A 22,757-nucleotide genomic window follows, 5' to 3' on the forward strand; every position below is an offset into this window, starting at 1 on the left:
CAAACGCATAGATGACATAACAACGGTGCCGCGATACCCTCATACATCATTCCGCTATTGTTGTATGCGTAGGGGAATCATTGCGTTACTCAATAATACTCCATACTAAATCATACCTCTTCTATGTACACAACATCTATTCAGATACGTAGGTTCATACTCAGAACACACTTACGAAAGAAACGGCATTATGAGAAGGAGTCCACATCGGTCTAGTAACTTTGATTCCTAGTTCTCAGCGTACTGACTACCTATATACAAGAATCCTCAATCCAAACGCTTACTCCTACCTAGCATACTCAGCCATGCCAACTAACCTAGCCTATCCTATTCAGGATTAACCCTGAGCTAGGGTACTTGATGTAAGTCTTATTACCCCTAGATGTAATCGGCGAGCGAAGGCAAGACCGTGGTGAAGGCGGCGCCGGAGGGCGGCTCGATGGAGTACATGTAGTCGGCCCACCAGGGGCCGGCGCCCCACCAGAGCCAGCCCTTCCAGACGTCGCTGTTGTCGGCCATGTAGGAGAGCATGCCCTGGACGGCCTGGATGCACTGGTCGTTGGCGCCGCCGGCGGTCTCGCCGATGATGGCCTGCTTGTTGTTCGCCTTCAGCCAGGCGGTCGCGTCGGCGAGGCGCTCGGCGCCGATGGTGGTCGATACGCAGGCCTCGGCCGTGCCGGAGCCGTCGGCGTCTAGGTATTGGTGCTGTTTGTAGGAGAGTGTGTTAGTGGATTTGGCTTAGAGATAAAAGGAGGGTAAGAGAGTCAGGACGCACCATTTCGTAGACGAGCTTGTCTTGGGGGTCGGTCAGCTGGCCCATGGCTTCGGCGGTGCCGCTGGATGTCTGCGTGGAGTCAGTGATTGTATAGATATGGATGAAGAGGTGGGAGAGCTAACCCAGTGCCAAGCACCGGTCCAAGAGTTTCCTTCGACGAAGATGTACTGGGAGGTGGCACCAGCGCCTCGGATGGCGTCGATGGCGGCCTGGTTCAGCTGGCCGACGAGGGCGTTGTCCTCATCGTGGAACTCGTTGTTGGTGTCGAAGATGACCTTCTCGTTGGTGGCGTAGCGCTTCGCTACGGTGGTCCACCAGGCTCCGAATCCGTCGACGTCGGTGATGATTTCGTTATAGTAGCGGCCGAAGTTGTGAGGGTCAACTACGGCGTAGGCACCCCTAGTCATGGTTAGTAATAGCGAATTAAAGTAAAGCGTGCTTGAACTGACTGATCAGTAATGAATTTGACGATCTGGGGTTTTGGATTAGCACTTTGGCATCTCATGAAGTTCTAGAATATGACCTACGTCGTCAAGGCCGGCAGTGTACGTCTCGTTGACAGTACCCGTTAGCTGGTCGGGAATAACGCGCTCCCTAGGTCTTTTTCAGTATTATATACAATTGCTTAGCGCGTGTAGACTAACATCATAATCGGAACTCGGAAGGTGTTCATTCCCTTCTGGATCAAGGTCTTCACAGACGTTAGTAGCTAAACAGGCCTGTTCGGAGAGCTGGTCAGCTTACAGAGATGGAACTTTGGTCGGGCCATGTGTAATCCTTGCCGAGCTGTCCCGGGAGAGCAGTGTTGCCGAATTCGGCCCCAGACTCGCTTACGCCGGTGAAGTCGAATTTGCCGGCGCGCTTCAGGGTCTTGGTAGGTACCGCAACAGCGCCGGAGGCGGCGGCGGCACCAGCGAGCAGATCGACGAACCTCATGATGTCTATCTTTCTAGACTACGGCGAAGAGACACTGTGGGTTGGTGTAGACACATTCCACGAGTCATGGTTGAAGGTGGTGATTGTTCAGCTCTTATACCTCCTAGACTTAGACCTAGACCTCTGCCGCGGAAGCGGAAGCCGTCGCTCCGCCCCACGCAAAGGAGGATGGAAGCATAAGCAATTGCGCCCAGGATAATGACTCGGCGCTAACAGGTAATTAAGGCGAGGGGGATCGTAGATCGGCGGATATAGACGCCATTGAGCCTCATATGAAGGTTGCTCGACCCTCATAGGCGTCGGTGGAGTAATCTAATAGAAACTAGGACCAGACGCCGCGTCGGAAGAGAATCGCGGCGACCGATGGCTTGGCCCACGGTGATCGTCTTCGGTAGAGGCTTGTCTCGATGCCGGTTCCTGATAGGGCACTTTCATTACACTTGCAAGAGATTCTGCAACTACTCTTTTCGTCATAGCTCAACGATGTAGGATGACCGTGTGCCATGGTTACTGAACACATTCATGCTAGGGACGAAGGTAGTCTAGCAAGATAGGGCCGAAAAAGCATGGTGAACGATTCCGAGCAAGTCTCTCATGAAGCTTGTTGCCGCTTCCAGGGGGGCGGGGCCTATCTCTCCGCGCATATATTAGGTCATGCTAAGGATCGTGTCTCCGCGTGGCGATGGAGATACGGAGATTTGTCAGGGGCAAGAAAGTTGGGGGAGCCTGAAATGACGTGGGACTTGAAACCGAAATAGGCCGATTGTGCCAGGGGTAAATGGGACGACTAACCAGGTCCCGGAATCGAATTAGGAACGTCGGTTAGTGTTGAATTCCGTCAATTACACTATGGACTTTAAGCCAACACTGAGCTGACATCGTCAGGTCCAGACCAACGCCTTCAAAAGTTTATGCAATATCACTATTGACAATGATGCCAACGAAGACATATTTCGCGCGCCGAATTTCTAAAAACGAACTTAGCTTGAGACAGTCTATATAGATGTCTCATGCCGTAAGAAGTTAAGAGAGATCCAGATCCAACATCCTTCGTATAGAAGGAGACTAAGTTCTTCCACCTACCTTCTTAGATCTCAGCCCTGTCAAGTGTCTTCCTCTATGGCGCAATCTAGACTGGGGATAAATCCTTTGTGTAACTATGCCGCTGTGTAATCGATTTCAGCTACATTTGAAGACAGCTAGGTTACCCAGAATTACGATATGAGAAGACTAAGCGAACGAATGAATCCTAAGTGTATAGTCCCTTGAATTCGGTCTGTGGTTTGAGTAGTGGATTTGGTTCAAGTGCCATTAAAGGAGCTAAATAAGCCTTCGAATTTTTATTATGTATGATACTAATGAGGAGAAGAATGAATTGATACTATCAAAGGCCGAATGCCTCAATATCGCCGCGAAGATGTTGTATTGGTCTAAGTTTATATCTATAGAATTCAAATAGGCCGAGAAATGTTGTAGTGTACCTTTTATAGTATCCCCGTGCGAGTAGCACCTTCCATCTATGTACTGAGGTGGTACAGAATATTTAAGGCGAAATCCAAAAGGTCGGAAAATCATTAACCCATCCATCAAGCTCCAAACTCCGCTATCGATAAGCACCGTGCATCGAAATACCCAGTACATACATCCACGGAATTTAATGCGACGAGCCACTCCATCAACATCAGTTGCCCAAATCCAGACAAAATGCAGCCGACAAGGTGGCTACTGAAAGGCCGATCAGTGTGGAAAGGCAAGCTCCCTTCCGAACCTCTAACCTCCAACACATGGTAACTCGAACTAACCACTAATTCCTCTCTAGGGCCTCACATCGTACCGTAAGAACTTCAGAGATACCGAACATAAGCAAGGGACTAACGCAAGACGCGAACCCCCCATATAGGCTTCCCATCGTCCGCGTAGTCCCCGGCCAGGACCCCAAGCCGATTATGACGCAGGCCCGCGCCGCCACCATCCTGCCCAGCTTCGTGGGCCTCAAGTTCCAGGTGTACAACGGCAAGGAGTACTACGACGTCGCCATCACCGAAGAGATGGTCGGCCACAAGCTCGGCGAGTTCGCCCCGTACGTCTCGTCTCCCCCTCAGCCCTCCGTATTCTGTTCATACGCAAGCGAAGTCACTAATGTTGCTGTTTACCTAGGACGAGAAAGCCCTTCATCTGGTCGAGAGCGAAGTAGAGTGGGAACGATGAGGTTGAGAGGTGGACATACCCCGGCGTTCGAGGCGATTGGAGGGGCATTTACGAGCTAATGCTCTGCCTGTATATCACGCACAATGCAAATGTAAAACATTCTCAACGGAGGCAGACAGATCATGCGCCAATTCGTGACACCTGTTTGTTCGTATGCAATTTATTCCGACAGTCTGTACGACTGCCGGCGCCTTGTACAATCGAGAGCTGGTCTTTCACTGCCGCATTGCAGCTGATGAAGCGCACAGCAAAACAAAGCCTAGCCTAGTCCTATGTGAAAAGCGAACACAAAAGCCGATCCTGAACGCCAATGCCTGATACCCTAGCCCTGATCATAAAGGATGCTAGTCATTGTAATAATACAGCCTCCCATTCCGCAACAGAGCGGGTGGTAGTTATTTGGGGGCTTTCTTCGAAGAGCTAAACGTAATAATGTCAGCATTAGGGTCTCGAATTGGTTGTCTAATGAGGTGCTTTGTAACATACCTGGACGCTCATCGATAGAATTCACTGCGCTTCACGTTGACGCCGTATTCACCGACAGCCATGCCTAGGTCTTCCATGGTAAGGACGGTTCGGTTCTGGCTACCGCCTTGCCCACCTCCACCGTAGCCGGCTCGCTGAATACCCAATAGTCCACCGCGTCCCTGATCTTTGGCGTTGGCCTGCGCCTGGCCGGGAACTTGTAACCCGGCGGCGGCTCCGAGGTTGCCCATCGGGTTGTTGGCGCTGGTGTTTGATGCTCTGATGCGGCTGTACTGGTAGGCGTCCGCCGCGACATCTGCGACGAACTTCTGAACCGCGAGGGCGATCAATCGAGCGAGGCGAGGATCGGTGGTCGGCGGAGGGGGCAGACCGGCTTTGGCCATGTAGAAGTTGGTGACTGCGTCGGGGATCTGCTAGGTGGTTAGCATGCGCGGCGCGGCTAACATCAGCTGCGGATCGCTTACGATGGGTGCGTAGTCATCCATCTTGGTCAAGAACTCTTTCAGAGAAATATCCTTGCGAGGAGGGATCTTGGGCTCGGAGGCCGTGGGGACGTCCTCTTCATTCTGCTGAGAGGCGGTAGGAAGAACCTGCTCATTCTCTGTGGGTTGAGGAGCTGCCATTTCGACCGGTTTCGATGAGAATTGGATATTTGATTGATTGATGGTTCGAAGCAGGCAAATCGTCGCAGATTCGATACGTTCAAAGAGGACGTTTGTAGATCAATTGGTGCTAGCGAATGTTGAAATATCCGGGGTATTGAAGTGTGTGTTGGAAATATAGGAGTTTATATGAGTTGTAGAGCACAGTTCTATTTAATCGGTTGTTGGAATTGAAGGATTCGACAGTGTAGAGTTGAAGCTCGACGCGATTGCAGTCAATGCACGACTCGAGGGGCTGAGAATGACGTCGGAGACACAAAGGTCCGCCTCGGCCCAACAAAAAACACAGTCCCAAAACTCCTATCGCAAAATGTGTATCGGTGTCGCGCACGGTGTTCAATAAGGAAGGACTTGAAAAGTTGTCGGCTGATGGAATCTTGAAATATTTAGATGGTAGGATGAGATTATGAAGTGGAATGAAGTCGCGGTCGGCTTGCGAGGGTAAGTCAAAGTTAAGTGGGCCCTGTTGATAATGCTTATCTTATCGGCTTATCCTAGAGCCATCACCTGGAAACTATAGAATTTAACCTAGATACGTCACAAGAACGTTCTTAGCCTCGTGTGAATTATATATTCCTAGTAGGGGATTAGGTCTATTCGTTATTGACAAAGATGCTCATATGAAATGAATACAATCAGATTAATGAGATAAGTGAAGATGTCTCATACAAGAATATAATTGGTATCATGTCTAGCCATTTGTACCGTAAGTGGGTACATCTTCACTGTACTGTCCTACCCCTTTTCACTGTGTTTGAATAGTCTCTCCATGAATAGACATTGAGGACTGCGACGACTCGACGAGCCATCCTCCTAGGAATTCGCAATATCAACCCCGTACGATCTAACTCATTAGACCGAAAGATTCAATGCCTCCCCAGCGCCATCGCTGATGTTACATCGAGCCCCATATGACGACTACATAGTTCCCCGAGTTTCTCTTAAAGTCAAGAGCGTAGAAACGGAGAAGTATGTTCGGAATACTTCTAGCTTTAACCTCAAGCGGTGCACCCGAGTAAGGCGTAGCAGGTAGGCCCAGTGATACTTTTATATCGAAATTGCCGCTGGATTTTATTTGGTCCATATCCGCTGGCGGGGATTCATCCTGTCCCTACAGGCTCTGGGCGTTGAGAAAACACAAGTTTGTATTTGACGATCTCAACCACCTCGAGGTCCTCCGCCGCAGATTCCGAATTTCCGTCGTTCATGTTCACATCTTCCCCGGAGTTGGCTCGCTTCTTAATGATAGCTATAGCTTTTGGAAGTTTCTTGACTTCTCCAGTGAGTCTCTGGTGCTCGCCCACGTATAGGTGGACTCTTTTCATCCAGGAAGTGCTAGAAGGGTCTTGGGTTTCTGGATGGTAATCTGGGAATACAATACGTCCAACAGCTATTTCTTGAGAATTGTCCTCACCGGTTCCATGATTCTCGGGGAGGTTGATGGTCCCTTGAAGCTCTAAGATTGCTAAGCCGGACGGTGTTTGTATGAGTTCTGGAAGGGGATTCGGGCTAGAAGCCTCATTTCTGTGTTTCCTTGGGTGTAATCGAACAGAAGAGGCCATTTTCAAGGGACCAGTGACCTCCTTAGCTGTAGATAATGTTGCTGGTGATGGCCGACATCTGGAAGTATGGAAATAAAATAAGTGGGTCCGCAGTACTTCTCAATTAACCCGCGACGGTACGCGTTAATGGATTTTCTTCGGATAAATACCTAGCTTGGGATTTAAAGTGGCCCGTGCAGCGCCGTAGCCCTAGCGTTGACCCATCTTTCTTTCCCACGCAGGAAATTTTGGATTAGGCGAAGTAAATCCACACAATCAACTTTCAACCTTTCAATTCCTTTAATTTTTTCCGGTGTGCTTTTCACGATTCGACTTCATCCAACAAAACACAACAGTCGACCGCGACAACCACCGCCGAGATGAAGTTGAACATCTCTTACCCTGCCAATGGCAGCCAAAAGCTGATCGAGATTGAAGATGAGCGAAAGGTCCGAGACTTCATGGAGAAGCGAGTACGTCTAACCAATTCGTCGCCATCGTCGCGAAATTTCGAAATGCAACATCTTCTACTCCAATACCTATCTATACCTTCGCGCTTCATCATATCTTCCGACTATGGTCTAGTCGCTACAATATAGATCATTCGATTGCTAACACAGGCTTTTCTAGATGGGCGCTGAGGTTCCTGGTGACAACCTTGGCGATGAGTTCAAGGGCTACATCTTCCGCATTACCGGCGGCAACGACAAGCAAGGTTTCCCCATGAAGCAGGGTGTTATGCACCCTACCCGTGTCCGACTCCTCCTCTCCGACGGCCACTCCTGCTACCGCCCCCGTCGCTCCGGTGAGCGCAAGCGAAAGTCCGTCCGCGGTTGCATCGTCGGCATGGACCTTTCTGTCCTCGCCCTCTCCATTGTCAAGCAGGGAGATAACGATATCCCCGGTTTGACCGACGTCGTCCACCCCAAGCGCCTCGGTCCCAAGCGTGCCACCAAGATCCGCCGCTTCTTCGGTCTCAGCAAGGATGACGACGTAAGTAAACCTTCACTCGTCATCACCTACTCGGTCGTTGCTTCTGCGGGATGAGAGAGAAGAATCCCTTGCAATGAATACCACCGAGTAGAGTCTGAGAGGAAAAATCTTCAATATGGAAACAGACGACTAATACTGGGTGTTTTTTCTGCTATATAGGTCCGCAAGTACGTCATTCGACGAGAGGTCCAGCCCAAGAAGGAGGGCAAGAAGCCTTACACCAAGGCCCCCAAGATCCAGAGACTGGTCACTCCCCAGCGCCTCCAGCACAAGCGCCACCGCATCGCGCTCAAGCGACGACAGTCCGAGAAGGTTAAGGACGAGGCAGTACGTTTAACCCTACCACAATCTCACACATTCGTCTGTATACTAACGTTTTACTGCAGAACGAGTACGCCCAGGTTTTGGCCAAGCGTGTTGCCGAAGTCCGCGCTCACAAGGCCGACGCTCGCAAGCGACGAGCAAGCTCGATGCGCAAGTAAATCCCTACAGGCGTTTGGTCGGTGTCTTCTGGTTCTTGCATTAGGGCATAAATCATGGCAATGGCTTGCGGGATGATAGGTTGCTGGTTATAAGACAGCCAGTATCATGAGTGTATTCCCGGAACCCAAAAAATGAAATCGAGATTCCCAAACCGTGCTTCTTTATATTTAATGCTGTTTATATTCGTAGTTCCGTATGGATACCTACGCGATGTGATGCTATATGACATAATGCTCCCTTAAAACCGACATGCTCGTTCCATTTCGCCATAACCCATGCTGTAATTGATGCTATGCAGTATTGACATGTGTGTATATCCATAGGCAGATGCAGTTGTAACTATGTCGCATAATAAAAAACTCCCGTACGTATATGACCTTGATTTATGCTCTACGGCGTTCCCGTCTCGTCCGCCATGGCTATCCGCGTCCAATGATTTCCCAAATGCAAATTCTCTAAAACTCCCCCCAAAAGGAAAAAAGCGAAGGAGCCACCTCTAATGAAACGTAGCAATCTTCAGTTTCAGTTTCGCATCGATATTTAACTCCTCCCCTAGTATGCGTATATATAACATATCAGACCGGAGCGTGGGTGAACAGGAAGCTAGGGATATGTTAGTGGACAGGAACATCATGGACTGGGGATGGAAAAAAACAATGTGACTGGGATACATACCTAACGCTCTCGCCATTGTGAGTCCGTCGGATAGCTTCGGCTATCGTAGGGCTCACGTCGATCACTCTTAGCTTCTTGCACCGCTGGACCTTATCTCCCAGGGGCACAGTGTTGGTGACGACGATCTGGCTCAGGCAGCTGTTGTTCAGGGTGGTGATGGCGTCTCCGCTCAAGATGCCGTGGGTGACGACGGCGATGACCTCGCGTGCGCCGTGGTCTTTGACCGTGGCTGCTGCTTTACTATACATGGGATAAGTTAGTATCATCGCTGTTTATATTGTAGGGACGGAGCGGGTGCTTACGCTAAGGTACCGCAGGTATCCGCCATGTCGTCGACCAGAATTGCGACCTTGTCTACCACGTCACCGACCAGAACCATCCTGCCTACGACATTAGGTCGGGGGCGTTCCTTGTGGATGAGCGCAAAACCACGGTCGAGACGATCCGCGATGGATGTAGCCCTGTCGCACCATGTCAGCTTCTCTTGTTCCTAAATTTCCCTATGGCGCGCATCGCAGTCGACCTACCTCTTCGCACCACCAGCATCCGGGCTCACGATGACGGTCTCCTGACCAGCGAGGTTTTCGCGGATCCAGCGCAGGACGCTCGGCTCAGCGTACAGGTTGTCGACGGGGACGTTGAAGAAACCTTGAATCTGTGAGGCATGGAGATCCATGGTGATGACGTGGTTGCAGCCGGCGGTCTGCAGCATGTTTGCGATCAGCTTGGCGGAGATAGGCGCTCGACTCTTGTCCTTCTTGTCCTGGCGCGCGTACGGGAAGTTGGGAATCACGGCGGTGATGCGCCGCGCAGACGCCGTGCGGCAGGCATGGATCATAATTAGGAGCTCCATTAAACCATCGTTAATATCGCCCGGGGCAGTGGATTGCAGGATGAAGACTGAGAGGCCATTAGTTCGTGATCGAAATTAATCGCGCGGATGGAACAATGATAACGTGAGGTGAAGGTAAAGCCGTACCATCCTCATCTCTAACAGATTCGCCGACCGTAACGCTGGTTTCTTGGTTTGAATAATTCAGACTCATAGTCTTTGCGATCTCAATGCCGAGCCTATAGGTCGTCGATCGCTCATTATTAGCTAATGTCCATATTGAATTGCTTCCTGTAGGATACCGATCCTCTCCAATTCCGTCGTCCGAGCGTCTGGGGAGAAAAGCCATAGATAGCCGAAGAACGTCATCATTTGCTTATTTTCTGTGTTCGTCCAAAGCTTGGGAGGAATTAAACCAGGGAAAATCAGGAACACATACCGATCGGCCACGGCTTTAGCCAGGCTCGGGTGGCTGTTGCCCGAGAGCAATTTGATCTCGTTCGCCATGTCGCCCATAGTGACTAGAGGAAAAGAGAAACCAGACGGTGCTGGGTTTCCTCTGGGTTACTTAAAATTTTCGATCCTGCAGCGTCACAAGGGAAAAAAAAAGAAAAAAAAAACTCTTAGACAATCGCGCGCTTGATGCAGTGCCACCGACCAAGGCCGAGCCACAGTCCAATCGGGAAGAATCGCGGGGTTGCGTTCGAACTTTCCCCAATCGTGCTATGGTTAGACGGAGGGGTCTCGCAAGCTATTTCTGTCTACTTCTGTCTGACTTTGGCAAAGAGACCTTGAGCACGTGGCCAGTCGAGAGCTCGTAAAAGCTTTGTAGCACGAGGAGGAAGAGAGTTTTTGAGAAGATTGAGCAGAAATAGGATGCTCAAGAAATCGGAATCCTATTTCCGTTGAATACCTATGTAGGATAACTATATGTAGAAGAAAAGAGGAAAGGAAAGGTCCCAAAGGTTTAAAGCTAGATGTCAAGGTCAACAGTTATTCGCTATTCGTTATTCGTCATAATTTTGAAGACCTGTTTTGGGCCATTGAGATCACGCAGAAATACCAAGACAAGGGAAAAGTTTGTCTTTCGAATTGACGCTAATTCGATGGTTCCTACCTTAACTCTAGACCGCAAGCTAACTTTCATAGGATAGGGTTATACCTTACCCACTCTTATCAAACCTTGCTCATTGAATAAGCTTAAAACTTCCAAGTCTCACAACTAGACAACCTTGGGAGAGGAAGCTGCTAGGCATGTCCACGCAATGCCGAGCTACATGTGGTATCCATGAGATGGAAGTTACTACCTATTTGTTCAAGAACAACTTCAGAAGCAGATTGGAATAAGCTTCCAGCACACTCGCCACAACCCTACAAAATCCTTTGTCTTTCCGGTGATACACGAGCTCACGTATGACCGTAACCTATCCAATAATAAGCAGTTCACCACCCTTCCGAGCGAATATCCAGCAAACTAGATTTTATTCAGAACCATTTCATTCCGGAGAAGTTTAGACTTACTGTTAATTAGAACAGGTCGTCGTATCGATGTTCACCCATGATGGGGATATAAGTGGAGGTGGCTGAGGAGCTCGGACGGCGGTCGCCTACATATCCCCACCGGAGAGCCGCTAATTGCATATAAAACGATCCTCAGCCTCCCAACACTCTGGAAGGATTCAGGCATTAAGCACCATACACTTACACAGCTACATGTTCTTAATAGCAAGTCCACAGCGAGCCCCCTACTACTGTCTCCTACTGTGGCACTGGTAGAGGCGCCCGATCGCTGACAACTCACAACTAGACCTCGGCTTGAGCCCCTTTTCAACCCCCTATTCATATTCTTCAATTCACAATAGCTTTCTTTCTTTCCTTCCTTACGCAATACCAAACCTCCGCCTTCGAAGCCAAGCCTCGTAACGTTTATAACGTACTGAGTATTGCAGGACCAGAAAACTTCTAAATATTTTATGTCTAGGATTAATATTAATTTCACGATTTTATAGGATCATTACTTCAACAAAACACCTTTACGTGAAGCATGGCAGCACCACAATATTAATGTCCATGATCTAAAGAGAGTTAAGAACCTCGCCAGGGCTGATACATCACGGGGAATGCGTACTTCGTGCTAACTCACATTACTACTCATTAATTTGATGAAAAATCTTGGAGACTTATGTAACAACCTCAATTCTGTCTAACTATATACAGGTGGAAGCCAAAGCAACTTAACGAGCGACTTGAATAATACAATCCCAACCAATCTTCGTCCCCTTGCCAATGGAGGCAAAATATCTATACGTTCTCGAACACTAATCCCTCGAAACTAGGTAACAGCTCCTTATTTCCAGCTGCACTGAGTAAAGGCGCTCCTGTTCCTGGCACCAGTGTGGGTCATCAAGCCACAGAAGGTGATAACGACGTTGCCAGTCTTCTTGTCCTTAGCCGAGACGTTGATGACAACACGGTCGGCGCCTGGGTCGTCAGGGTTGCCGACGTAGACCTTCTTGTTCTGCAGGATGGGGAACTCGTAGAGCGGGCCCTTGCACTTGGAGTCGAAGTTCTTGATCTCGTTGCCGCGGTTGAAGTACTGGTGCGGGTACTTGTTCTTGCCGATGGACTTGCCGCGCGACTCGAGGCGGCCACCGGCGTCACCGGCGTCCTTCACGTCGCCAGCGTTGTACGTCTGCTTCGCGCAGGTCGCGCTCGACGGGAAGTTGGCGTACGTGTACTTGGGGTTGATATCCCGCTCGCCGAGGATGGCCTCGATGTCGCGGATGTCGATGGCCTCCTCAAGGCCACGGGCTTCGGCTGGGACCTCTGAGGGGACGGCTAGGCCGTTTCCCACAGAGAGGAGAAGGGCGGCGGTAAGGAGGGCGCTGATGGACTTCATTTTGAATGCTGTTGAAACTCCTAAAAGATTGTGTATATGAAAAAACTGGACAGTGAATGATTGAGGTTGTTGCTGTTGGAGGTAATGACGGGAACTACGAAGCTGGTAAGTGATGGCCTTTTATACATCGCAGACGTAACAATATCTTCTGGTATCTATTGATATTGTTCACCATCGCAGTGTACGGTATACTCAGAGACAATGAAGTCCCTTCAATCTTCGGCAGGGTTACAGCAAGAAGCATTACCTATTACGGAACAATCTGCTGTCGAGGCTAGTAAACTTCGTACATCATAGCCAATAGACAACGCCGCCATACTAACGGGGATAACATCCTACATGTCACCAACAAGTTGCAGAATGCCTTACCGTGCCTTAATTCCTTCAAGCCTATACCAGGAACCAATTACGAGAATAACAATTCTATTCGTTTACAAAAATCCAAAGATCAGGTGATGGCGTCAATAGTCAATAAAACAAAATTAGCTGTTTGCTAAAGATACTAAGCCTGCCGATCATCTTGATTATCTGTGCAACATCTTGCGATAGGCTCAGGTTTTGCAGAGAAAATCATAGCTTCTCTAAGTGCTAGGAAGGCTGTGAGACTCTTTAAATAGATTTAACTCGAGCTGTTCAATGTATCGTAAACTTCACTCTCCCTGCACGTAAGCGGCTTTGGATTCCGATCGTCTCGGATGCTTCCAATAACCGGCATTCCAGGCCGTTGCGGGTTAAGCATTCTTAGAGCCCGACCGCTTTCCGTTGCTATGCCGTGCAACCGGCTGCCTAACCCCAAACCGCCACACTCAGCTGACCTCATCCCGCATTCACATCTCCTTTTCCCCCTGATATGAATCTTACAGTGTTTCCTCTTCCGGAAATACACGACTTACGATCTGATGTATTGCAGCGCACGTATTATGCGTATGGCAAACAAACACGTGATCGTCCGATTGCAGAAAGGGCACAGCCTTGGAGTGGATGTCTCTCTTATTAAAATATCACAGCTGACTGCTCCTCTAATTTTCATATTCAATCATTCCCATCTTTCATTTAATATTCACCATCTACTAAGCGCTTCTCGTAAAATGGCACCATCCATTGATTCGTTCATTGACAAACAACTTGCGGACCGGTGGGGCCCCACGCGGAATGAGTGAGTTCTCATCCATCCCTTACACCAGATAACTTAAAACTAATCAATATTCGATAGGGCAAATGCTATCCGTGATCTTCTCCATGGAAACATCAACCCTGAGGATGCAGCTGTAAGACTTACAAGCGATATCAATGCATCTCGCTCTGCCGAGACGGCCAAGGGAGCTCTATGGGGCCCATGGAAGCTGCTCGAGGATACAGCAAGAAAATTTCCCGAACATCATACCAAGGTAAATCTTCTTTCGAGATGCTAGGCTAATAGTGCTTTTATTTGCTATTTATCTAACTTTTCGAAGCTGGTCAAACTGGTAGATGCCATCCGACAACTCCCAGATCTCGTCATCAGAGGAGAATTAGCTGTCAAATGGTCAGAGCTGCCGAATCTTGCAGAGTTATGGGGAGAGAACGTGTTTGACCGTAAGTAACTACCTTCGCACTCTTCTATCTACAGGGAACTGACGCTATGACAGGGGACGAATCAGCCTATTCGGAGGAGGTTATCTCAATAGTTGCCTTCACAGCCCAACTTTGCGCCCGACAAATTGTCGATGCCAATGACTTCCTGTCGGCAGCAGAGTTAGACTTCTACACGGCTTTTGAGAAGACCCCTGCTGCAGGTTCTGCCCTCAAGGCAGACGACATCCAGAGGCTAAACATCAATGTACCCATCGCGGCACAATGGATTTTGCATGCCGGAGAGGCAATCTATAACTGTGAGGGGACTTTCAGTCTTGAGGCCAGAGATGGCTTATGGACTGGCCAACCAGGATTTAGCTATGGCAGATGGAAGCTGTGGAAAGAAAGGGCGGAATGGGTGTCTGGCCTGAACGGAGCGGTTAGGCGAGAGACAATAGATGTAGCTAGAAAGATGGTGGAGAAGATGAGTGAAATCGAGAGCAATGATGTATAGAGAATCTCCAAGGTAGGAAATACCTACTAACTTACTTTAATACAATGGTTCCATCCTTACTCCAATAGACTTTCATTAAAATTGAAGATGTTCTGAAACGAAAATACCTATTCATATCTTCTCATATAAAGTCACGCTAATAAACATGTTCGAAGATAATTCTGGTAGTCCATTATCACTGATCTTAAAACCAATTATAACCCCTTTTCCATATGCTCAGGGGGCTCAATTTAAGCAGCCCCTTTTTATATGGCATACCATTACATACAACCCAAAGACTAAATAAAGACATTATCCATATTTCCAGTAAACCTCTGTAGTAATTTTATTTGAAGCATACCTTTATAGCGTCTGAGAAAGACATCAATTAACAGAAAGAGCCCCTGGTGTCTCTTAGTGACAGAGATACTTCCTCACCAAGAACTCTCGCCGCCTACATCGGTCTCCCCACTGTTGACTCGGACGAAAATGTCTTGCTACATGAGAACTTCGTCTTTACTCCCGTTCAACCCCAATATCTTCCACGGTCCCGTATACAAATATCGTCAACTACTCCATGGCAGTCAAGCATATAGTCCCTAATTTCAGCCAGGCCATCAACAACTCATCTGGTCTAATGGTAAAGTCCTGTTCTTATAAACCTGTCAGCTAACGAATTCGCAGTCCATGTCGACAAACCGCCCCCTGCTCGGGTAGGCACTTCGCAGGTCACTCCGAAGGTATTCCCAGTCCCCTCAACACTCACTGGGCATGCTAACGCATAGGGTAACACGATCATACCCCCTCGTTCCAAGGCTCAAAGGGCCAAATTCTGGATAGTTGTTAACCCCAAACGCCTACTAGCGCGAACATGGTACCGGTAAGTTCGAGTCCCACCATGGGCCAGATGAGTTAAATATATTTTTTTGTATCTTTTCATCTGTTTATTTTTCGTTTAACCTATGTACCTCATTTTTTTCCATTGCTTATACTATTCAATTTATTAAATTAAATTAATTTTGCTTCCCTGTTTAATTCTGTGCCTCGCGGGGAAGACCTGATATACTTACTAATTCATCATGTATTGCACTAGTCTCATTTAATATACAAGGGTTCATCATTTTTTGATAAGCATTACCTAATGTCCCGTTGAATTTCTATTACGCCTGTCTAAGGATTCTCTGTTTTGGAGGTATAATATCGACTAAGATACTTGTTTCAACTGGAGGAGTTGGGGGGAGGTATATGTACAAAAGAGGTATTCTAAATTTTAGAAGTGTGGTCTGTAGAAGATTCATTTGGCTGGAAATTGAGCAATTCTCGATATGATGTAATTCCAAAGTGGAGGATAGTTAAACGAAACCGTTAGGCCTTTTCGGGGCCAGGAAAATAATGCGAAACTGAGGCCAATAGCTTGGTAGGCGACGACAGAATAGGGGAAGGGATAAAAGTGGACCCATCAGAATGTATGAGGGCACACAGTAAGGTTATATATCAAAACAATGGTGACTCTTTCCAACAATTCTCCAAGTACTTGTTTGGAACGAATCATTTAGCTCAGTCACCGAGCAATGGGTAAACCGCGAGTGTAATGCCGCTGTCCAACCATCAGACTGATCTACGATGGTTCGAAACGGGTTCTTGGAGACTTGTTTTTGGCGTTTTTTTTTCCTCCTCCCTTTCCTTTATTTTTATTTTTATTAGTTTTCCCTTCTCACACCTTACTTATCTCTATTGTTAAATCATATCGCTGTGGAATAGAATGGGTCATAGACCTACATGTCATTAAATTTTAGAAATGCCTCCCAACTAAACGGGCGATACGGCAACAAGGAAACTGATTGTACGGATCATTCTGGGAATTAATGCAGGGTATTACTTTCATTTTTCGGAACACATATTCATCATTTTATAGGGGTATCTAGACCACCACAATTAGGAAACAGTAGCTTCATAACACCCTCCCCTAATCCCTATGAGCAGCCCTAATCAGACCCCCCTTCTTTCCCCTAAATCTTGTTCAAACCATCAACCTTAGCAGTTCGGATCTCGCAGCCATGGCGGTTGCGATAAGCATAAGTGAAGATAATACGGTCTCTCGGCGGGAGAATGTTCGGGCACATCCAGCCCTGAGCACAAGCGCTTGAAGCGCCCTCGTCGTCCTCGGTTCCGGGCTCAGGAATGACGAGGCCGAAGGGGCACAGGATCAGCTTCGTGCGCTTCAGCTCGCTCGCCTGCAGCTCCTCGGGAATGGTATTGTAGAACTGCATGTTCTTGCAGGCCGCGTAGACGTCGAAGAAGTCGGACTCGACGGCGTAGCGGCGGAACTTCTTGGGGCCGTGGCGCAGGCGCTCCATCACCACGCTGTTGACCATGATCGTCACATCGTTCCACGTGTAGTACTTGGCGAGCTCGTGCAGGCAGCAGAGCAGCGAGATGGAGTTCTGCTCCAGCACCGCGAAGGCGGGCGCGCGAGGGTCGACCTCCGGTCGCCAGTACTTGAGGATGGCGCTCCAGTACGGCGCTTTCTCGTGGGTTCGTTGAGCCTAGATGGTCAACACGTTTAGTACCGAGGGTTGAGCTGAATTGGGTGGTATAAGTTGATGAGATTTTACTTACCGGAGTCAGGAGGCTGCAGCTGTGACAGATGTAGTGAGGTAGAGAAATGTCGCCGACACTGATGACAGGTATCTCGAAGGCAGGAAATGTGTTCTTGCATCCTTCGCATTTACGCAACAGCTTGTGGTGTTCCATGTTTCCTTGGAATTCTGGAAACTGCATTCGTGATTCAGCAAAAGGTACCTGATCCCCAGCCGAGTCGGTAGCGGTGGTGTTTGCAAGGACCATATTCAAACGGGCCAATCTCTTGGTCATGGAGCTAGTCATATCGTAGCCGTGGCCGTTGGCTGTAGTTGACGAAAATGGCGGTGGAAAAAAATAAATGAATGAATTAAATAATGGAATGAAAGAAATTGTGCATTTTCCAGCCGTCCTTACATGCAGAGATCGATACGCGAATCAAAAGGATAGCGAGGTCGATTTCTGAAATCAGTGACAAGTAATTTGACGGTGATAATTATTTTTTAGGAAGTGGTGAGTGTAAATGTCAATACGAAAATCAAAAGAGTGGAAAGAAGATAAGGTTTGTTTTTGTCAAGTTGGCGACGGCAATGTTGGCGAGCATGCAATTAAGGAAGGTGAACGGTATAAGGACGTGGCACTTAGAGAATGGAGGGGTTGGCTTAGAATAAACATTGTAGATTAACATTTTCACTGATATGAACGGCGGGGTAAAAATTGTCAAGTTGGATGAGTCACATTTGTCGTCTTTTTTTTGACTTCATTTTTATTCTGGTGCGATGACGAGATTCAGGATTATTCGGCACGGTAGAACCGGCGCACAGGCCGTGTAAGTGGGTCCATCGGAGCGCATGGGCTGTTAAATATAGATCGGGTTACGGGCCCGAAATAGTGGGTTTAATCGGACTGATCGGAGAAAATGTGTAACATCTTTCATATCTTATGTCAAAGCTTCATTGGCTCTTTTTGGTTATTGTGGAAGTACGTACCTGCGGATCCTGTTGTAGATCATCTGGGGATGAACAGGAGATCGAAACAGAGAGGCTTTGGTAAGGCTCAATAAGCTGCTACACCAAGCGTTTCATCTACCTGACAAGGTTGTATTCAACCAGGGGTTCATGAGCCCACCGGCCTGGCTGGTTCTCCCAATTGGTGAGCTATGGGTTATCATAGCTAAGACATACAGGGGCAGGCGGACAAAAAGAACATTATTCAATACTACATCCACTAGGACATTCTTTGCGAAACAGACTCGCGTCCACGTTTCTAGTGAGTTTGAATGCCGGGGTCCTAACGAATTGGGAAGATCGGCTGCTTCCGAAATAGCGTCTATCACGGAACCTCGTTCCTAAGCCAAGACGCGAAGGACTTTTTAATGTGGCCTCTACCGTTAGGACAATTATTGGCCCTTGGCGCGTCGTAGAAGGAGAAACTTTACACACAGACGATGAGGTCGGAATTCTGGTTCAGTATATTCTTGTGGCGAGGTGCATGGAATAACCAACTTACTTATTAACTTCTAATCCTATTCTTCTATTCGTCTACTGATCTATCGCGCGGGAACGTTGAGTAAATCATTTTTTTGCGCATCTTTCGTTTTCCCACGGCCGGTCTGTCGGGACGCTTTCTAGGAATGGCATTGGATTTATAACGACGAATGATGATGATGGAACCTGGGCTGTCGCTCCTATTGCTATGGTCGCTCTGGTCAACGACAAGCTTAGGACTCGGTAATTTCGCGTCCAATGGAGATACTCTGGAAAGTAGGGAGAAAAGTGATGGAGAAAATAACCCGGTGGCGGTGAGATGGGTCGTGGCAGGGAGGAATGATGAAGCTCGACTTCCTTCGATCACGGCGGCACCAGCTCTCCCGACAGTGGCTTCTTCGGCTGGCACTCCTCTTCAAATTCGCCAGGCTGCTACAGATACCGACGGCGACATCGATGATGGACCACCACCGCCTCCCCCGCCTCCCCTCAACCCGGCCCAATCAAATAGCATATCGAACAGCGTCTCAGCCTCCGTGTCGAGCAGCGTAGCAGCCAGCGTAACGGGCGTTTACTCTTCCTCGCTTCAGGCAATGTCAGCAGCGTCAACCAGCGCAGTCGCATCTGCACGAATCGCCGGAATCGCCGAAGGAATGTCGTCAGCTATAGCCGGCATGAGCGCTTCAACAACAACCGGCATCACTAGCAGCACTTCCGCGACGTCGGCGACTGGTACGGATGCGGCCAGCGCTATCGCAAATATCCAGACGAGCGCCAGCAAGGCCGTGGAGGAGGCGCAGGCCAGTGCTAGTAGCAGTGCGCAGAGCGCCGTAGCAGCGGCGCAAGCTAGTGCGAGCGCTGTCACGGTATGTATCCTACTCCTTAGGACACAAGAATCGATATATCATGAATGAATAGTAGCTAACAACAAATCCAGACCCCCCAATCCCAGGGCTCAAGCCTGACCCCAGGCCAAATCGGAGGCATCGTCATATCCATCGCCTTCATATCCTCGCTCCTCTCCGCCCTCGCCACCTTCCTCCTCATGCGGCGCAAGGCGCGCCAACAAGACGCCCCAAGCAAATACGAACCCGAATCACCCTACATCCCGCGAACCCAGGAACCGGTCCTGCCCCCAGTCCCAGAACCGCGTCCGCACTCCCTCTCCCAATCCATCCGGAACCGGCTCTCCTCCTTCCACGCCATGCTAAGCGGGCCCATAATACCGCCCTACCGGCGGAGCCAGTCCCCCAGCAACCTCAACAGCAGCAGCGACGCCTTCGCCGCGGACATAAAGCGGCGTCCGCCGACGGCCGAGCACCCCGCGATATCTCAGAATGCGCGACCGCTCAGCGACCCGGCCTTCCCCGTCTCGCCCGTCTCCTCCGTCGGCGACCAGTCCCTGATCCTGCAGGGCAACGAGCCGGAAGCGCGACTACAGCCCTCGCCGCCGATGCCCGTCGTCGTCGAGGCCCCGCCGTCACCCGTAACGGTGACGGACACGAGCACGAGCGCGGGGCCGTCCGCGCCGTCCGCGCGGGTGTCGCTAGCGCGCGAGCAGAGCATAAGCGGCGGCCAGCGACCGCACCTCGTGCGCGTGGGCAGCGGGCGCGAGCGCAGCGGCGCCGGAGGCCATCCGCTGTCCATGCACCCCGTGTGCGGAGACGAGGGATACGACGCCGCGCCCGTGTCCGCGACGGGGCAGTGCCATATAGTGCTCCCCATACGTTCTCCGGCGGACGGCGACGAGCACGCGGGATGGAGGGCTAGTGTCGGGACGGAGCTGAGTACTGCGTCTTCGTTTCACGTCCAAGCACCGATCCCGAGGCGACTTGTCGATCCTATTTCCCTTGAGCGAGGCCCGAATTATCTGCCGCATGCATATTGAAATTAAAAAGGTCGTTTATTGAGAGTTAGTGCGAATATCCAAGATCTGATGCCCGATATCCTGTAAATAGTGTCAGTATTATAGAGTTACAACGCGAATACGAGTACATAATTGCGATGACATTATCTGACCGCATTGCCTTCTGATTCAGTGAAACATTCATAACTCCATCTCCCAAATTCCATAATGAATATACTTCACGGAGAAACAAAAAACGAGACTGGGATCCTCCAGCTCAATCATTTTTCATTACCTTAAAATCGCACTTTTTATGTACAGTTACATCGATCCCGGAGCCAACCTTCCTACAGTCAAGCATTTCAGGCTGAGGAACCTTCAGCCTCTGCCTAACCTAACGCCAGCCATGCACAACCGACACGCCGTGAAGACACGTTCTATTTAAGACATGTTCGAAACACCAGCGGGCCTCACCGCGCTCATTATACATGAGCGGACATCCCCGTGAGCCCACAGGTCGCCTATAAGCGAGAATTTCGCAAATACCTAGTAGACCGTAGGTATTTGGATCTCACCATGAGACATGAGAGGCACCTCTTCTCCTCCACAGCCAATGCCGGGAAGTAAAATATGTGAGGAGCGCTTACACGGGCAGCTTGAACTTCTTGCCCTTGAGCACCTTGTTGTAGTAAATCCAGAAGAAGTCGCTGTATAGTACAGTCTGGATGAGGCCGGCGACGATAGCAATCCAATCGACCTTGTGCTTGGGCTCGGTAATGTACCGGTAAATCCAGTTGGGGATGTAGAGAGTTCGATAGATGCCCAGCGCGAAAAGGTAGTGAGTCGTAATGACCTCGGCCTCGCCAGTCCTCTGCAGCATGAACAGCTGAGGAAGAATAGCAACGGACTCCAGCCAGATTGAGAATGCCCATAGGATCTCGGAGAAGGTGTACTCGTACGGCATGAGGATAGCAAGAACCGCAGCACCGCCTAGAAGGTATCGTACACGAAAGGTATCGAGATTGGGGTCGACCGTCGGCTTATACTTGGTCGTCATCAAGTAGATAACGTAACTCTGGCTGCCGATGAAGAGGATCTTGAAGACAATGTTGTAGATGCTGGTCGTATTGAAGAGATCTGTTGACTTCTCGTAAGTACGAATTGCCCGCTATCTATAAATAGAACTGGTATATAACGACGTACCTAAATAACGAGTAATATAGACGACTAAATAAAGAGCTTGGGACTTGAAAGATATTCCTGAGGCGCCCTAAAACAGCTAGTTGTTAGATAGTATTCGGAGCCCTTGAAATCGCGACACTACTAACATTGAGCTCTGTCATCTTGTGCAGGAGGATCAAGATGGAGGCTAAATGGGAGAAGTCTCCTGAATATGACTGTCAGTATGATATACTAGAAACGTCCCATCGTATTGGCGCTTACCCAAGATTCGGAAGACGTTTAAAGGCATGGTGGAGGGTTTGAGGGGAGCCGAGCTCCAAGAAGCTTTACTAGCGACGGTTTACGGGTTCGATCGCGTTGGGCGGTAGTTCCAAAAAGGGGTAAGGAATTGCCCGTTATTCTACGGATTGACCAGAGGGTTCGCAGTAATATCTGCGAAAAGGAGGAGTAGGTACTGAGGAGAATATTGACCGGTAATGGTCGAACATTTACACATTTACGTGGACTGAAGAATGTTTGAAAGGACACAATTACACCTGGGACGCGATTGACGTATGATTGGATCCCTGGCTAATGGCGGCTTCCTGGCTCCTTTAACATGTGGCTGATACAATACGGAAATATCCAAAATTATCAAAATTACTTCTCCAGCCACACCTACACATTTGGTGATGATGTCACGTCTATAAGTCTATCCTATTGGCTGGCATTAACAAGGAACTCGGCCGGTCGGCATTAGTACCTGCCTTGCCAGGGTGGTACGGGCAGTTACAGGTACATAACTACCTTGTACAGTGGAAAACGGATCTCTTGGCACATGAGGCATCCGGCCTTCTGACGTACCTAGCACTTTAGTAACCACTGGATTACAAAGCTATCTTTGCGAAGGCAGGTAACATCTTGTAGAATCTTCGACAAGAACACTTTAAGGAAAGGACGTAAAATTCCAGTGAGTCGCTAGGTAGGACTAACTCTTTTTCTTTTCGGCGTTTTTTTTTCTTTTTTTATCAAAGCAACATCGTTTGGTACCGACACCTTTCCACATCAACACTCCAGTAGTAGTACTACGCCGTAGTACGGACTCGAGATATCAAACAACTTATCGTCGTCCAACCTTCAAGCGCA

The 22,757-nt window shown here is 49.1% G+C and overlaps 11 protein-coding genes across 11 annotated transcripts; 4 read left to right on the forward strand and 7 right to left on the reverse strand.

The window, feature by feature from the left end:
• Nucleotides 1-71: 71 nt before the first annotated feature.
• Nucleotides 72-1,778, reverse strand: F4807DRAFT_422240 (glycoside hydrolase family 5 protein). Its single transcript, XM_047997653.1, has 7 exons — nt 1,520-1,778; nt 1,420-1,466; nt 1,303-1,369; nt 1,225-1,247; nt 898-1,174; nt 776-844; nt 72-705 (listed from the first exon to the last, which is right to left on the reverse strand). Exons 1-7 carry the CDS (start codon nt 1,709-1,711, stop codon nt 379-381), a joined length of 1,002 nt encoding a protein of 333 aa, XP_047855193.1. The 5' UTR covers nt 1,712-1,778; the 3' UTR covers nt 72-378.
• Nucleotides 1,779-3,415: 1,637 nt separating this feature from the next.
• F4807DRAFT_466991 (uncharacterized protein) lies at nt 3,416-4,267 on the forward strand (the record flags this gene model as incomplete). Its single annotated transcript, XM_048002438.1, has 2 exons — nt 3,416-3,498; nt 3,531-4,267. 2 exons carry the CDS (start codon nt 3,416-3,418, stop codon nt 3,976-3,978), a joined length of 531 nt encoding a protein of 176 aa, XP_047855194.1. The 3' UTR covers nt 3,979-4,267.
• F4807DRAFT_422248 (transcription initiation factor IID, TAF10 subunit) lies at nt 4,039-5,471 on the reverse strand. Its single transcript, XM_047997654.1, has 3 exons — nt 4,870-5,471; nt 4,406-4,815; nt 4,039-4,339 (listed from the first exon to the last, which is right to left on the reverse strand). The coding sequence occupies exons 1-2, from the start codon at nt 5,026-5,028 to the stop codon at nt 4,414-4,416; spliced, it is 561 nt and encodes a 186-aa protein (XP_047855195.1). The 5' UTR covers nt 5,029-5,471; the 3' UTR covers nt 4,039-4,339; nt 4,406-4,413.
• A 152-nt stretch (nt 5,472-5,623) lies between these two features.
• Nucleotides 5,624-6,712, reverse strand: F4807DRAFT_422249 (uncharacterized protein). The gene has a single exon (XM_047997655.1). The coding sequence runs from the start codon at nt 6,627-6,629 to the stop codon at nt 6,168-6,170; it is 462 nt and encodes a 153-aa protein (XP_047855196.1). The 5' UTR covers nt 6,630-6,712; the 3' UTR covers nt 5,624-6,167.
• Nucleotides 6,713-6,843: 131 nt separating this feature from the next.
• F4807DRAFT_422254 (ribosomal protein S6e) lies at nt 6,844-8,241 on the forward strand. Its single transcript, XM_047997656.1, has 4 exons — nt 6,844-7,081; nt 7,239-7,601; nt 7,761-7,928; nt 7,988-8,241. Exons 1-4 carry the CDS (start codon nt 6,989-6,991, stop codon nt 8,081-8,083), a joined length of 720 nt encoding a protein of 239 aa, XP_047855197.1. The 5' UTR covers nt 6,844-6,988; the 3' UTR covers nt 8,084-8,241.
• A 380-nt stretch (nt 8,242-8,621) lies between these two features.
• F4807DRAFT_55715 (ribose-phosphate pyrophosphokinase 3) lies at nt 8,622-10,337 on the reverse strand. The gene is made up of 6 exons (XM_048003202.1): nt 10,031-10,337; nt 9,739-9,830; nt 9,287-9,659; nt 9,062-9,220; nt 8,760-8,999; nt 8,622-8,687 (listed from the first exon to the last, which is right to left on the reverse strand). The coding sequence occupies exons 1-6, from the start codon at nt 10,105-10,107 to the stop codon at nt 8,660-8,662; spliced, it is 969 nt and encodes a 322-aa protein (XP_047855198.1). The 5' UTR covers nt 10,108-10,337; the 3' UTR covers nt 8,622-8,659.
• Nucleotides 10,338-11,938: 1,601 nt separating this feature from the next.
• Nucleotides 11,939-12,490, reverse strand: F4807DRAFT_459520 (Ribonuclease/ribotoxin; the record flags this gene model as incomplete). The annotated part of the gene is made up of 1 exon (XM_048001378.1): nt 11,939-12,490. The coding sequence occupies one exon, from the start codon at nt 12,488-12,490 to the stop codon at nt 11,939-11,941; it is 552 nt and encodes a 183-aa protein (XP_047855199.1).
• Nucleotides 12,491-12,979: 489 nt separating this feature from the next.
• F4807DRAFT_422263 (uncharacterized protein) lies at nt 12,980-14,617 on the forward strand. The gene is made up of 4 exons (XM_047997657.1): nt 12,980-13,646; nt 13,704-13,878; nt 13,945-14,065; nt 14,119-14,617. The coding sequence occupies exons 1-4, from the start codon at nt 13,390-13,392 to the stop codon at nt 14,556-14,558; spliced, it is 993 nt and encodes a 330-aa protein (XP_047855200.1). The 5' UTR covers nt 12,980-13,389; the 3' UTR covers nt 14,559-14,617.
• A 1,834-nt stretch (nt 14,618-16,451) lies between these two features.
• On the reverse strand, nt 16,452-17,573 carry F4807DRAFT_422264 (uncharacterized protein). Its single transcript, XM_047997658.1, has 2 exons — nt 17,157-17,573; nt 16,452-17,083 (listed from the first exon to the last, which is right to left on the reverse strand). The coding sequence occupies exons 1-2, from the start codon at nt 17,421-17,423 to the stop codon at nt 16,547-16,549; spliced, it is 804 nt and encodes a 267-aa protein (XP_047855201.1). The 5' UTR covers nt 17,424-17,573; the 3' UTR covers nt 16,452-16,546.
• Nucleotides 17,574-18,783: 1,210 nt separating this feature from the next.
• Nucleotides 18,784-20,492, forward strand: F4807DRAFT_459523 (uncharacterized protein; the record flags this gene model as incomplete). Its single annotated transcript, XM_048001379.1, has 2 exons — nt 18,784-19,470; nt 19,542-20,492. The coding sequence occupies 2 exons, from the start codon at nt 18,784-18,786 to the stop codon at nt 20,490-20,492; spliced, it is 1,638 nt and encodes a 545-aa protein (XP_047855202.1).
• A 601-nt stretch (nt 20,493-21,093) lies between these two features.
• Nucleotides 21,094-21,921, reverse strand: F4807DRAFT_459524 (ER lumen protein retaining receptor; the record flags this gene model as incomplete). The annotated part of the gene is made up of 4 exons (XM_048001380.1): nt 21,094-21,587; nt 21,654-21,720; nt 21,779-21,837; nt 21,894-21,921. The coding sequence occupies 4 exons, from the start codon at nt 21,919-21,921 to the stop codon at nt 21,094-21,096; spliced, it is 648 nt and encodes a 215-aa protein (XP_047855203.1).
• Between the last annotated feature and the right edge of the window lie 836 nt (nt 21,922-22,757).

The sequence above is a fragment of the Annulohypoxylon truncatum genome (assembly GCF_022578515.1).
Source record: "Annulohypoxylon truncatum strain CBS 140777 unplaced genomic scaffold F4807scaffold_12, whole genome shotgun sequence".
Classification (NCBI taxonomy): Eukaryota; Fungi; Ascomycota; class Sordariomycetes; order Xylariales; family Hypoxylaceae; genus Annulohypoxylon; species Annulohypoxylon truncatum.

Coding starts and splice junctions, on each gene's coding strand:
- F4807DRAFT_422248 (XM_047997654.1), bottom strand. CDS start 5,028: ATGGCAGCTCCTCAACCCACAGAGAATGAGCAGGTTCTTCCTACCGCC. Junction 4,816..4,869: donor TGGATGACTACGCACCCATC/GTAAGCGATCCG, acceptor ACCACCTAGCAG/ATCCCCGACGCAGTCACCAA.
- F4807DRAFT_422254 (XM_047997656.1), top strand. CDS start 6,989: ATGAAGTTGAACATCTCTTACCCTGCCAATGGCAGCCAAAAGCTGATC. Junction 7,082..7,238: donor GAGACTTCATGGAGAAGCGA/GTACGTCTAACC, acceptor AGGCTTTTCTAG/ATGGGCGCTGAGGTTCCTGG. Junction 7,602..7,760: donor GTCTCAGCAAGGATGACGAC/GTAAGTAAACCT, acceptor TCTGCTATATAG/GTCCGCAAGTACGTCATTCG.
- F4807DRAFT_55715 (XM_048003202.1), bottom strand. CDS start 10,107: ATGGGCGACATGGCGAACGAGATCAAATTGCTCTCGGGCAACAGCCAC. Junction 9,660..9,738: donor ATCTGTTAGAGATGAGGATG/GTACGGCTTTAC, acceptor ATGGCCTCTCAG/TCTTCATCCTGCAATCCACT. Junction 8,688..8,759: donor CACAATGGCGAGAGCGTTAG/GTATGTATCCCA, acceptor ACATATCCCTAG/CTTCCTGTTCACCCACGCTC.
- F4807DRAFT_422264 (XM_047997658.1), bottom strand. CDS start 17,423: ATGACTAGCTCCATGACCAAGAGATTGGCCCGTTTGAATATGGTCCTT. Junction 17,084..17,156: donor GCTGCAGCCTCCTGACTCCG/GTAAGTAAAATC, acceptor TTGACCATCTAG/GCTCAACGAACCCACGAGAA.
- F4807DRAFT_422240 (XM_047997653.1), bottom strand. CDS start 1,711: ATGAGGTTCGTCGATCTGCTCGCTGGTGCCGCCGCCGCCTCCGGCGCT. Junction 1,467..1,519: donor CCGACCAAAGTTCCATCTCT/GTAAGCTGACCA, acceptor ACGTCTGTGAAG/ACCTTGATCCAGAAGGGAAT. Junction 706..775: donor ACAAGCTCGTCTACGAAATG/GTGCGTCCTGAC, acceptor TCCTACAAACAG/CACCAATACCTAGACGCCGA.
- F4807DRAFT_422263 (XM_047997657.1), top strand. CDS start 13,390: ATGTATTGCAGCGCACGTATTATGCGTATGGCAAACAAACACGTGATC. Junction 13,879..13,944: donor TTCCCGAACATCATACCAAG/GTAAATCTTCTT, acceptor AACTTTTCGAAG/CTGGTCAAACTGGTAGATGC. Junction 14,066..14,118: donor GGGAGAGAACGTGTTTGACC/GTAAGTAACTAC, acceptor ACGCTATGACAG/GGGACGAATCAGCCTATTCG.
- F4807DRAFT_422249 (XM_047997655.1), bottom strand. CDS start 6,629: ATGGCCTCTTCTGTTCGATTACACCCAAGGAAACACAGAAATGAGGCT.